Genomic DNA, 14048 nt, shown 5'->3' with positions numbered 1-14048 from the left:
TTGCGCTCTGGTCAGACCTCACCTGGAATACTGTGTCCAGTTTTGGGCACCAGAGTTCAAGAAGGATACTGACAAGCTAGAATGTGTCCAGAGGAGGGCAACCAAAATAGAAGGGGAAGAAATGGAGGCAGTGAGAGATTTTACTTTCTTGAGCTCCTTGATCACTGCAGATGGTGACAGCAGTCACGAAATTAAAAGACACCTGCTTCTTGGGAGAAAAGCAATGACAAACCTAGACAGCATCTTAAAAAGCAGAGACATCACCTTGCCGACAAAGGTCTGTATAGTTCAAGCTATGGTTTTCCCCGTAGTGATGTATGGAAATGAGAGCTGGACCATAAAGAAGGCTGATAGCCGAAGAATTAATGGTTTTGAATTATGGTGCTGGAGGAGACCCTTGAGAGTCCCATGGACTGCAAGAAGATCAAACCTATCCATTCTTAAGGAAATCAGCCCTGAGTGCTCCCTGGAAGGACAGATCACGAAGCTGAGGCTCCAATACTTTGGCCACCTCATGAGAAGAGAAGAATCCTTGGAGAAGACCCTGATGTTGAGAAAGAGGGAGGGCACAAGGAGAAGGGGACGACAGAGGACGAGATGGTTGGACAGTGTTCTCGAAGCTACCAACATGCTCCAAGACTTTGGCCACCTCATGAGAAGAGAAGACTCCCTGGAAAAAACCCTGATGTTGGGAAAGATGGAGGGCACATGGAGAAGGGGACGACAGAGGACAGGATTGTTGGACAGTTTTCCCAAAGCTACCAACATGAGTCTGACCAAACTGCAGGAGGCAGTGGAAGACAGGAGTGCCTGTCGTGCTCTGGTCCATGGGGTCACGAAGAGTTGGACACAACTAACCGACTAAAAAACAACAACAACATTGCTGGATTTTGCTGTAATAAAAATTGAACTTGAACTTGAACTTATATTTGTGAATATTGGAAAAATGAATAAAAATTATTGGGGGGAAAAAATGAAAGTCACTGCTAGGCTGAAAGTTACTGCTAGGCTGAAAGTCACAGGGACGTGTTGTCTTCACCTTGCGACAGGAAAGAGCTTTTGGACTATAGGAGAACAACGCAACAATTTCACCCACCTGGCCAGCAAACACAGCTATAGTATCCAACCCCGTCCAGGCAGGTACCACCATTCTGGCATGGTTGGGAGGCACATTCCAAGATATCCAGCTCACAATGCTGCCCTTCAAAGCCCGTGTTGAGGCAATCACACTGGTAGCTACAAAAGAACAACAGCACAGAGCCATGATTAATGCTTAGGGAGCCATTAAGATATCTTTATTGTCATTGTCCCCTTGCGGGAACAACGAAATTACTCGGTTGCTACATCCACTCAGATAAAGCATTCCGCATAATCCAAAATTACAAAACCTAATTAAAAACAGTAAATATAATACAAATAACAAGTAAAATAAGATGACTTCAAAGTCCCGGCTTTCCATTGCCACCGCTCATGGAGAACCTTTTCGGGAATTGTTGGAAGATTCTGGACAGATGAAAGACAGCACCGTGTTTTTTCGCTCCATAGGACGCACCTGACCATAGGACGCACCTAGTTTTCAGAGGAAAAAAATGAGGATTTTTTTTTTTTTTGCTTTCTTGAATGGTCCTAGGCATAGCAGCCAACTCCTAGAGGCCTAGGTGCCTTTGCCCCCCCCCTTAAATATTTGAGGAAGCTTCTTTTGCAAAGGGGGAAAGCTCCATTTGTTTGAGGATCAGCTCAAAGTTGTGCAGCTTTTTTGCAAATGGGAAAAGCCCCGTTTTTGGGGGGGGGGTCAGCTCAGAGTTGTGCATCTTTTTTGCAAAGGGGGAAAGCTCCATTTTTGAGGATCAGCTCAAAGTTGTGCCTTTGCCCCCCCCCCAAATTAAATATTTGAGGGAGCTTCTTTTGCATATGGGAAAAGTCCCATTTTGGGGGGGGGTCAGCTCAGAGTTGTGCATCAATTTTTTGTTTTTGTTTTTTCATTTTTTCATTTTCATTTTTTGTTTTTATTTATTTATTTATTTCATTTTTTATTCCACTTTTATTTTTTCTAAAAAAGGTCAACAACTCTGGGAAATGGGGGGGGCAGAATGTGATCTCGCCTAGGGTGCAAGAATAATAATAATAATAATAATAATAATAATAATTTATTATTGGCCAAGTACATTTTCCAACATACTTGGAATTTGTTTTGGCTACATTGCAATGTAAACCTACACACACCGTTCCGCTCACAATACGAATAAGCAAAGAAACCCACCCATAATGGACCTCCCCTTCAGCTACACATCCAAGAATTTAACAATTTAATGGCACAAGGGAAAAAACCTGTTCCTGCGCCTGGCCGATTTTGTATATGAAGACCTGTAGCGACGTCCATATGGGAGTAAATCTAGCAGACGATGGCAGGGATGTAAAGGATCTGCTGCAATTCTCACTGCTCTCTTCTTAACTCTGGTAGCATAGATTGACTCTATTGTAGGCAAGCTAGCACCAATTACCCTTCCTGCAATTCTTACAGCTCGTTGGAGCCTTTTCTTGTCTGTCTTGGAGGCTGTACCATACCAAGCAGTAATAGAATTACAGAGAACAGTTTCAATGATGCTTCTGTCAAATTGGATCAACACTTCCTGGGGCAATTTAAATTTCCTTAGTTGATGCAGAAAATACAACTTCTGGTGGACCTTTTAAATAATACTATTGATGTTGCTTGACCAATTTAACTTTTGAGAAATTATAGAGCCCAGGAACTTAAAGGACTCTACTACCGGTACTACGACCATGTTACCAAGGATGGAAATTGGCGGCAGGACAGAAGGGTGCCTTCTGAAATCAATTACCATTTCAACTGTCTTTTGGACATTTATTACCAAATTATTTCTGGTGCACCACGAAACAAGATGGTCTACTTCCCGCCTATACGCAGATTCACCCTCTCCTGGATAAGCCCAATAACTGTTGTGTCATCAGCAAATTTCAAGAGCTTAACTGATGGATCACTTGAGGTACAGTCATTTGTGTATAGAGAGAAAAGAAGTGGGAAAAGGACACACCCCTGGGGAGCACCTGAACTGATGGTATTGTTGCTCGATATAATTTCCACCAACCTCACCTGCTGCCTCCTGTCTGTTAAAAAGCTGCATATTAGGGTGATGGCTTTTTTACAACCTCATTTCCTTGTATCATAATTTGATGAACTTTCATTAAAGATTAGATAAAATATTACTTTCAAAGAGATTTGATTAAAAAACGCACAAAATGATTTAAATTTTTTTATCAGTTTTTTGACCATTTTTGAAGTCACTGTAAGCAGATATAAAATTGAACCCAAGCTTGAGAGTCACATATATACAACATTATATAGGGTCATCAAACACACAAGGGAGCTTTTCTTAGCTGCAGTAACAGTATAGACGCCGCTAGAGGACGATGTTTTGCTACCTCTCCTGTAGGCTCTTTCCCCAGCATGTCCGGCAGGGTCTGCTGGCTGAGTTTTGAGGTCCCAAAAAGGGGCTTTTACCTTGTGCAGGTGTGACATTTGTATAGCCTATGTTGCTAAGAACACTCCCCATTGTGGAATGTGTGTTGTGTCCAAATTCGATACGAAATATGTATAGAATTGTTAATACAATTTTATGAAATGGTAAAACGACATCCAAAAAAATTAAAAATGGTTTTGCGTGACCTTTTTTAATATTTCAATGGAATATACCTCATTTTAGTCATTAATAGGCAAAGGTTCATCCATTTGTGCTACAGGAAATAATTTTTGAGAAAAAAATGAAAAAGTCATCACCCTACTGTATATCCATCAGCAAACAGGGGCAGGTAAATTAAGATGAAGTAATTTAGAAAACAATTTAAATGGGGCAATAGTATTAAAAGCTGAGCTAAAGTCCACAAACAGAACTCGCACATAGGTCCGCAAGGAATCCAGGTGTTGCAGGATGTAGTGCAATGCCATGTTGATTGTGGTCATCTACTGACCTATTAGCTCGATAAGCAAATTGCAAAGGATCCAGCAACGGATCAGTAATGTCTAGGGCACAAAAAACCCTAGCACCGGCCCCGGCGGCGCTGCTGATCCCGGATTCTTCAATCCGGAACTTGGCACCTATGAACGGGAGCCATATCCAATCCTGCTGGGTGAAGCCATTGCGACTCACCTGTTGATGAGGTCGAGGCACCTTCCCTCATTGAGACACGGGTGGCTCTGGCACTCATTGACGTCCACCTCACACTGCGCCCCCTCATACCCAGGTGTACACGAGCAGGTGAAGAACCCAACATGGTCGCTGCAGGTGGCGCCGTTCGAGCAAGGGCCCGACTCACATTCATCAACCTCCACTTCACAGTTCACCCCTTTGTTGGAAGAGCAGAAGAAAGAATGGCGAATTAACAGGAGTATTTACATGCCACACTTTTAAATATTTCAGTGCTTTGGGACTTTTACTTCCTTGCTCAGTTTACAGGTGAACAGAAGCCCAAAAAGTCTGAGGAACAGAGGAATAATAATAATAATAATAATAATAATAATAATAATAATAATAATAATTTATTATTATTATTTATTATTTACACACCGCCCATCTGGCTGAGTTTCCCCAGCCACTCTGGGGGGCTTCAAACAGAAGAATAAAATAATCGATTAAAGATTAAAAGCCTCTCTAAACAGGGCTGCCTTGGGAGGGGAGGGCGTTCCACAGGGCGGGTGCCACTACCGAGAAGGCCCTCTGCCTGGTTCCCTGCAACTTGGATTCTCGCAGGGAGGGAACCGCCAGAAGGCCCTTGGCACTGGACCTCAGTTTCCAGGCAGAACGATGGGGGTGGAGACGCTCCTTCAGGTATACTGGACCGAGGCCATTTAGGGCTTTAAAGATCAGCACCAGCACTTTGTATTGTGATCGGAAACGTACTGGAAGCCAATGTAGATCTTTCAAGACCGGTGTTATGTGGTCTCAGGGGCCGCTCCCAGTCACCAGTCTAACTGCCACATTCTGGATTAGTTGTAGTTTCCGGGTCACCTTCAAAGGTAGCCCCACGTAGAACACATTACAGTAGTCCAAGCGGGAGATAGCTAGAGCATGCACCACTCTGGCGAGACAGTCTGCAGGCAGGTAGGGTCTCAGCCTGCATACCAGATGGAGCTAATAGACAGCTGCCCTGGACACAGAATTGACCTGCGCCTCCATGGACAGCTGTGAGTCCAAAATGACTCTGTGCACCTGGTCCTTCAGGGGCACAGTTACCCCATTCAGGACCAGGGAGCCCTCCACACCTGCCCACCTCCTGTCCCCCACAAACAGTACTTCTGTCTTGTCAGGATTCAACCTCAATCTGTTAGCTGCCATCCATCCTCCAACCGCTTCCAGGCACTCACACAGGACCTTCACCGCCTTCACTGGTTCTGATTTGAAAGAGAGGTAGAGCTGGGGTTTAACCTCAAGCTGCCGTTATGCAGGGTGAGACTACTGCCTCATCCAGCTCCATCTGGTATATGAAGGGTGAGCCTACAAAGGACAGGACAAGCAGAAAACTGCTTGGACACATGCTTCCTAGACAACATGCAGAACATGCGGAAGTGTGGACAAGCCCTTAGTGTGTTTTCATGGCCATCTTAAAGTTTGGCTAGGGTGCAACTATTGAGTTGGGGGTTCAGAGGGAATCATAGAGTTGGAAGAGACCACAAGGGCCATCCAGTCCAACCCCCTGCCAAGCAGGAAACACCATCAAAGCATTCCTGACAGATGGCTGTCAAGCCTCCGCTTAAAGACCTCCAAAGAAGGAGACTCCACCACACTCCTTGGCAGCAAAGTCCACTGCCGAACAGCTTTTACTGTCAGGTGGTGCCCAGAACTGGACACAGTGCTCCAGGTGAGGTCTGACCAGAGTGGAATACAGTGGTACTATTACTTCCCTTGATCTAGATGCTATACTCCTACTGATGCAGCTCAGAATTACATTGGCTTTTTGAGCTGCTGCATCACATTGCTCATGTCAAGTTTGTGGTCTACCAAGACTCCTAGATCCTATTCACATGTACTGCTCTCAAGCCAGGTGTCTCCCATCCTGTATTTGTGACTTTCATTTTTTATTTTTTTGCCCAAGTGTAGTATTTTACATGAGCTGCTGTGTTCGCATCAGGCCTGGGCATACATCTCTGGGCTGCCACCTGCCAGTCCTCCTAATCCTACTTTCTGGCAGAGTTCTGCTTCACAGCAGTCATGACTATGCTAATCCACAAGGAATGTGCAGGGCCCCTAATCTGGTGGATCAAGAGCTGTTGAGCATTCAGCAAACTTCCTTGCGTCCCATCATGCCAGAGAATGCTCAGCCCATGCCGGCCAAATGTCCATGTTTTTGTGGGGGCATGTGAAGTGTGACTGGGTGGCACATGGATGTCAGACAAGGCTCTGGTCAGACCTCACCTGGAGTACTGTGTCCAGTTCTGGGCACCACAGTTCAAGAAGGATAGTGACAAGCTGGAACGTGTCCAGAAGAGGGCAACCAAAATGGTCAAAGGCCTGGAAACAATGCCTTATGAGGAACGGCTTAGGGAGCTGGGTATGTTTAGCCTGGAGAAGAGAAGGTTAAGGGGTGATATGATAGCCATGTTCAAATATATGAAAGGATGTCATATAGAGGAGGGAGAAAGGTTGTTTTCTGCTGCTCCAGAGAAGTGGACACGGAGCAATGGATTCAAACTACAAGAAAGAAGATTCCACCTCAACATTAGGAAGAACTTCCTGACAGTAAGAGCTGTTCGGCAGTGGGATTTGCTGCCAAGGAGTGTGGTGGAGTCTCCTTCTTTGGGGGTCTTTAAGTGGAGGCTTGACAGCCATCTGTCAGGAATGCTTTGATGGTGTTTCCTGCTTAGCACAGTACTCCAGGTGAGGTCTGACCAGGGCAGAATACAGTGGTACTATTGAGATAGGTTTGATTAATAAGGTGCAGATCATCCATTTTATTGTCAAGTGTGTGAAGATTTGAGAGGTATATAGATGGTAAAGCCGATCTCATTCCTCGCCTTTGTAGCTTAATCAAAGCGCTAGCACTTTTTTGACGTCGTATCCAGATCCTGCAAGGAGCTACAACTCCTTCATCCAAAACGTCTTCGCAATTTTCCTTAAGATTGGAGCGTAAGTACACAAAAAAGGCTGCTCTGATGTTTAAAATCTCAACCTTGAAAATGTAATCCGGATTGGTTAGCCAGAAGCATAATAACAGTTTAAAAAACCCTTTTACTCTAACAATTCTGTTAGGCAGTCAGGCAACGGCCTCTTTACAGTGGTACCTCGGTTTACAAACACAATTCATTCCGGAAGTCTGTACTGAACCTGAAGCGTACTTTTGCTGAAGTGAATTTTCCCATGGAAAGTAATGGAAAGTGGATTAATCTGTTCCAGACGGTCCGCGGAGTACTTAACCTGTAGCGTCCTTAACTTGAAGCGAACTTTCCCATTGAAAGTAATGGAAAGTTGATTAATACACGTTCCAGATGGGTCCGCGGAGAACTCAACCTGAAGCATACTTAACCCGAGGTATGAGTGTAATTGGTTCCAGAAGTCCGTACTTAACCTGAAGCGTACTTATCCTGAAGCAAACTTTCCCATTGAAAGTAATGGAAAGTGGATTAATCCGTTCCAGACAGGTCCGCGGAGTACTTAAACTGAAAATACTCAAACCGAGGCGTACTTAAACCGAGGGATGACTTTACTGGCTTTAACGCTCACTCTGAAGAAGAAGAAGAGGAGGAGGAGGAGGAGGAGTGTGGATTTGATATCCCGCTTTATCACTACCCGAATGAGTCTCAAAGCAGCTAACATTCTCCTTTCCTTTCCTCCCCCACAACAGACTTATCAGTGCTTCTCTCCAATCCGCGTCTACAATGCTGTCCTAAGAGGCAGCAAGAGCCATAAAACCGTAACCTCCTCAACTCTTAAAACAATTAAAGAGTGAAACAGCACAATTCAAGGGGCTTTTGAATTCCTCTCTACAGCTCAGGTTGTTTTGTGACACCAAACCATCTCAGTGGGCCCTGATTCACTCCCCACCTGCCAGTTTTGTGTCGAAACAGCTCCCACAAGGGTGTTTTCTCAGTGTCCGCATCCTATCAGGGTGGAATTCAATCGTGAGTGCCCCCCCCCCCGCCTGCACCTGGCACCAGCCAGCACGCAGACGCTCTTTCTGACCTTGCTCTTCCTTGCGGAGTCAACGGCAGGGGCCTTACAGGAGTTACATTGCTCTGAAGGAATGTCAGGGTGACTGGCTGAAGACAGGGAGATGGGACGGGTGGGGGCTCTAGCAACATCAGATTGCCCTTCTGCTGGTTCTCAGTCACCCCCTCTCCTGCCCCCAGTAATGTGGGAGGCAAGCACTTTCTTGGCAGTGAAAATTTAGCTCTACTCAAGGAGAACAAGGAGAGGAGAGCAATCTGAGAAAATTATAGGGGAGAGAGAGAGAGAGAATGAAATGCCATCTATCTTGATTTCACTCCATTTAAGTAGGTTCCTGGTTTCCACCATTTCTTTCTCTGCACCCTCCAACCGGCTCAGGATAAGTAATAATAATACAGTGGACCTCGGTTTAAGTACACTGTACTTAACCTGAAGTGAACTTTCCCATTGAAAGTAATGGAAAGTGGATTAATCCATTCCAGACGGTCCGCGGAGTACTTAAACTGAAGCGTACTTATCCTGAAGCGAACTTTCCCATTGAAAATAACAAAAAGTGGATTAATCCATTCCAGACGGAGTACTCAACCTAAAGCGTACTTAACCCGAAGTATGAGTGTAATTGGTTATGGAAGTCCGTACTTAACCTGAAGTGTACTTAACCTGAAGCAAACTTTCCCATTGAAAGTAATTGATGTCATATAGAGGAGGGAGAAAGGTTATTTTCTGCTGCTCCAGAGAAGCGGACACGGAGCAATGGATTCAAACTACAAGAGAAAAGATTCCACCTCAACATTAGGAAGAACAGAGGCAATTAGAGAAAATTTAATTAAAATGTTTTATAGGTGGTATTTGACACCAGTTAAAATTTGTAAAATGTCTAAAAATAAAAATGATCAGTGCTGGAGGTGCCAGAAAGAAATAGGTTCATTCACACACATATGGTGGCACTGTGCCAAGATTAAGCCTTTTTGGAATGGGGTATTAGAAGAGCTTAAGAAAATATTTAAATATAATATCAAAAAAACTCCAGAGTCTTTCCTATTAGGAATGGTGGATAAAGAATTGGATAAAAAGGACGAAAAGATATTTCTATATTCAGTGGCGGCAGCACGAATTCTAATTGCTAAATTATGGAGAAGCCAGGAAGTCCCAACCATAAGAGAGTAACAAGTGAAAGTAATTAGTTACATCGGTCTGGCCAAATTGACAAATTCATGGAATCATAGAATCATAGAGTTGGAAGAGACCACAAGGGCCATCCAGTCCAACACCCTGCCAAGCAGGAAACACCATCAAAGCATTCTTGACATATGCCTGTCAAACCTCTGCTTAAAGACCTCCAAAGAAGGAGACTCCACCACACTCCTTGGTAGCAAATTCCACTGCCGAACAGCTCTTACTGTCAGGAAGTTCTTCCTAATGTTTAGGTGGAAGCTTCTTTCTTGTAGTTTGAATCCATTGCTCCGTGTCCGCTTCTCTGGAGCAGCAGAAAACAACCTTTCGCCCTCCTCTATATGACATCCTTTTATATATTTGAACATGGCTATCATATCACCCCTTAACCTTCTCTTCTCCAGGCTAAACATACCCAGCTCCCTAAGCCGTTCCTCATAAGGCATCATTTCCAGGCCATTGACCATTTTGGTTGCCCTCTTCTGGACACATTCCAGCTTGTCAGTATCGATAAGGGGTGGTTCGAATAAATAAAGGAAAATTTGGAAAAAAATTGGAATATATATAAAGGAACTTTAAGACAAATATCTTGTAGAGCTCCCAAGAGGAAAATAAACAGAAGCAGTGGGAATGGTAATAAATTTGAAGCCAGGGAGGAAGAGAAGTCGAATTGTACAAGAAGATATGAATATGTGAACATGAAAAGGCATAAGTTAAGTTGAAATAACATTGTAGAAGATAGGTTAAATGGTGTTTGAATTTATATGATGGATTAGCTGTGTATTTACTTCGTTTTATTTTATTTTAGTTGGATGTTTTGTTTTATTTCTATTTTAAAATTAAAAAAGATTATTTTTAAAATTATTTTTTTTTTTAAAAAAAGACTATAACATCCTTCTGGACCATCTAGAGGGGTTGGGAGCTGGGGGCACTGTCATACAGTAGTTCTGCTCCTTCCTCCTCGGCCGTGTCCAGAAAGTGGTGTTGGGGGATGAGTGTTCAGACCCCTGGGCTCTCACTTGTGGGGTGCCTCAGGGGTCTGTCCTCTCCCCCATGCTTTTTAACATCTACATGCTGAGAGAGATCATCAGGGGGTTTGGGCTGGGTGTTCATCAGTATGCGGACGATACCCAGCTCTACCTCTCTTTCAAATCAGAACCAGTGAAGGCATTGAAGGTCCTGTGTGAGTGCCTGGAGGCGGTTGGAGGATGGATGGCGGCTAACAGATTGAGGTTGAATCCTGACAAGACAGAAGTACTGTTTGTGGGGGACAGGAGGCGGGCAGGTGTGGAGGACTCCCTGGTCCTGAATGGGATAAATGTGCCCCTGAGAGACCAGGTGCGCAGCCTGGGAGTCATTTTGGACTCACAGCTGTCCATGGAGGCACAGATTAATTCTGTGTCCAGGGCGGCTGTCTATCAGCTCCATCTGGTACGCAGGCTGAGACCCTACCTGCCAAGAGACTGTCTCACCAGAGTAGTGCATGCTCTGGTTATCTCCCACTTGGACTACTGCAATGCGCTCTACGTGGGACTACCCTTGAAGGTGACCCAGAAACTGCAATTAATCCAAAATGTGGCAGCCAGACGGATGACTAGGAGCGGCCATTGGTCCACATAACACCGGTCCTGAGAGATCTACATTGGCTCCCAGTATGTTTCTGAGCACAATTCAAAGTGTTGGTACTGACCTTGAAAGCCCTAAACCAGGCATCCCCAAACTGCGGCCCTCCAGATGTTTTGGCCTACAACTCCCATGATCCCTAGCTAACAGGACCAGTGGTCAGGGATGATGGGAATTGTAGTCCAAAACATCTGGAGGGCCGAAATTTGGGCATGCCTGCCCTAAACGGTGTGGGTCCAGTATACCTGAAGGAGCGTCTCCACCTCCATCGTTCTGCCCGGACACTGAGGTCCAGCTCCGAGGGCCTTCTGGCAGTTCCCTCATTGTGAGAAGTGAGGTTACAGGGAACCAGGCAGAGGGCCTTCTCGGTAGTGGCAACTGCCCTGTGGAACGCCCTCCCACCAGATGTCAAAAAGAAAAATAACTACCAGACTTTTAGAGGACATCTGAAGGCAGCCCTGTTTAGGGAAGCTTTTAATCTTTAAGAAATTTGTGTATTCTAATATTTCTGTTGGAAGCCGCCGCCCAGAGTGGCTAGGGAAACCCAGCCAGATAGGCGGGGTATAAATAATAAATTATTATTATTATTATTATTATTATTATTATTATTATTATTATTTCGAGTTGCATCCTCCTGGGCAAAGGTAAAATGCACTACGGTTACCCCACCCACTTTTGCATTTGGCATATGCCCCTTCCCCCACAGTTGCCCCAAAGGAACGCAGCTCCCAACCCGGGAGGCATCGGCTGCAAGGCATACCTGTGTAGCCAGGTAGGCACTGGCAAGCATACTCGTCCATCAGGTTGAGACAGGTGCTGTTGTGTTGGCACGGCCGGGAGGCACACTCGTTGATGTCTATTTCGCAGCGGTAGCCCTGGAAGCCAGGCACACAGAAGCAGCTGTACTCGTTCGCCCTGTCCAGGCAGATGGCCCCATTCTGGCACGGACTAGAGGCACACTCGCCTACATCCTCCTGGCAGCGGGCACCACCATGGCCAGCCTGGCACTGGCAGCCGTACCCACCAGGAACCTCCACACACTGCAAATGAGACTGCAGGCAAGGACTTCTCTTGCACACCTCCTCGCCTTCGCTGCTGCAGGAGACACCTGCCAGGCTGGGCTGACAATGGCAGGTGTAGTTCAGGTGTCCAGGAGTCCCGTGGCAGATCCACTCAGGTGGACAGGGGTGCCCAGCACACACGTCGTATAGGTACTCGCAGTCTTTCCCCATATAGGCTGAGAGGTTCTGGGGACAGAGGCAGCTGTAGCCATCTTCCGAGTCGTTGCAGGTGCCTCCATTCTTACATGGCGATGAGGAGCAGGTGCTGACTAGCTCGGAGGAGGAGACAAGCCCTGGAGACGGTGAGGGGAGGCAAAGGCAACTGTGAAGCAGCTGGGAAGCAGGTGTCGCCGCAATGTGCAAATGTGCATGGTACATAGAATCATAGAGCTGGAAGAGACCACAAGGGCCATCCAGTCCAACCCCCTGCCAAGCAGGAAACACCATCAAAGCATTCTTGACATATGGCTGTCAAGCCTCTGCTTAAAGACCTCCAAAGAAGGAGACTCCACCACACTCCCTAGCAGCAAATTCCACTGCCAAACAGGTCTTACTGTCAGGAAGTTCTTCCTAATGTTGAGGTGGAATCTTCTTTCTTGAAGTTTGAATCCATTGCTCCGTGTCCACTTCTCTGGAGCAGCAGAAAACAACCTTTCTCCCTCCTCTATATGACATACATTGATATATTTGAACATGGCTATCATATCACACCTTAACCTTCTCTTCTCCAGGCTAAACATACCCAGCTCCCTAAGCCGTTCCTCATAAGGCATCGTTTCCAGGCCTTTGACCATTTTGGTTGCCCTCTTCTGGACACGTTCCAGCTTGTCAGTATCCTTCTTGAACTGTGGTGCCCAGAACTGGACACAGTACTCCAGGTGAGGTCTGACCAGAGCAGAATACAATGGTACTATTACTTTCCTTAATCTAGATGCTATACTGTACTCCTATTGATGCAGCCCAGAATTGCATTGGCTCTTTGAGCTGCTGCATCACACTGCTGACTCATGTCAAGTTTGTGGTCTACCAAGACTCCTAGATCCTTTTCACATGTACCGCTCTCAAGCCAGGTGTCTCCCATCCTGTACTTGTGCCTTTCATTTTTTTTTGCCCAAGTGTAGCCACCCCTCCCAATTTGGTGTCGTCTGCAAACTTGCTCAGGATGCCCTCAAGCCCATCATCCAAGTCATTGATAAAGATGTTGAAGAAGACTGGGCTCAAGACAGATCCCTGTGGCACCCCACTAGTCACTTCTCTATAGGATGAAGAGGAGTCACTGGCCTGGGATCGCTCCAGTTGGAGAACAGCCTTGTCCAAAGGTCTCATGGGCTTTGAAGAAACTCAATCTCAGGATGCAAGGGAGAAACGTGCTAAGAGGAAAGCACGCTTGGCAAATCCACACCGTGATCAATTCCCGCCTGGAAACCAAGGTCCCCACTGTGGAAGGACATGCGGATCCAGAATTGGCCTCCACAGCCAACAGACCCGTTGTTAAAACCGTGTTTATGGAAGACAATCTTACACGGCAACGAGTGATCACCAAAGAAGAAGAAGGAGACTCAGAGTTTGATGTCTACCAGTTGGAGAAACCAATGTCCCCACTGTGGAAGGACGTGTGGATCCAGAATTGGCCTCCACAGTCACTTACGGACCCATTGTTTAAAATTGTGCTGATAGAAGACAATCTTACTCGGCTACGAGTGAAAGAAGAAGAAGAAGAAGAAGAAGAAGAAGAAGAAGAAGAAGAAGAAGAAGAAGAAGAAGAAGAAGAAGAAGAAGAAGAAGAAGAAGGAGAAGACCCTGTGTCTGGCCTGGTGACATGTGTGCCACCCTCCTTGTTGTGTTGGCAGGGGGACCTGTCTGTGCACATACTTAGCCTTTCATTCTCTCTCTCTCTCTCTCTCTCTCTCTCTCTCTCTCACACACACACACACACACACACACACACACACACACACACACACACACCATTCCTGCCTGGTTTCAAGCCACATTCCTCCATGAGATACCTTTC

The 14048-nt window shown here is 45.8% G+C and overlaps 1 protein-coding gene across 3 annotated transcripts in view; it reads right to left on the bottom strand.

Annotated features, from left to right (window-relative positions):
- Window positions 1-14048, bottom strand: part of CRB2 (crumbs cell polarity complex component 2) — a 70438-nt gene that overhangs the window by 37207 nt on the left and 19183 nt on the right. For all 3 annotated transcript variants that reach the window (XM_088665347.1, XM_035112743.3, XM_088665348.1), the window contains exons 2-4: window positions 11734-12327; window positions 4167-4362; window positions 1097-1236 (exon numbers count right to left, since the gene is read on the bottom strand). In XM_088665347.1, the coding sequence (XP_088521473.1) occupies window positions 1097-1236; window positions 4167-4362; window positions 11734-12327 (930 nt within the window). The remainder of the gene's footprint in view (window positions 1-1096; window positions 1237-4166; window positions 4363-11733; window positions 12328-14048) is intronic.

Source organism: Zootoca vivipara, chromosome Z2, assembly GCF_965207765.1.
Source record: "Zootoca vivipara chromosome Z2, rZooViv2.hap1.1, whole genome shotgun sequence".
In the NCBI taxonomy this organism is placed as follows: domain Eukaryota; kingdom Metazoa; phylum Chordata; class Lepidosauria; order Squamata; family Lacertidae; genus Zootoca; species Zootoca vivipara.
The sequence above is the reverse complement of the archived record's forward strand: the minus strand, read 5'-3'. Positions and strand labels throughout refer to the sequence as shown.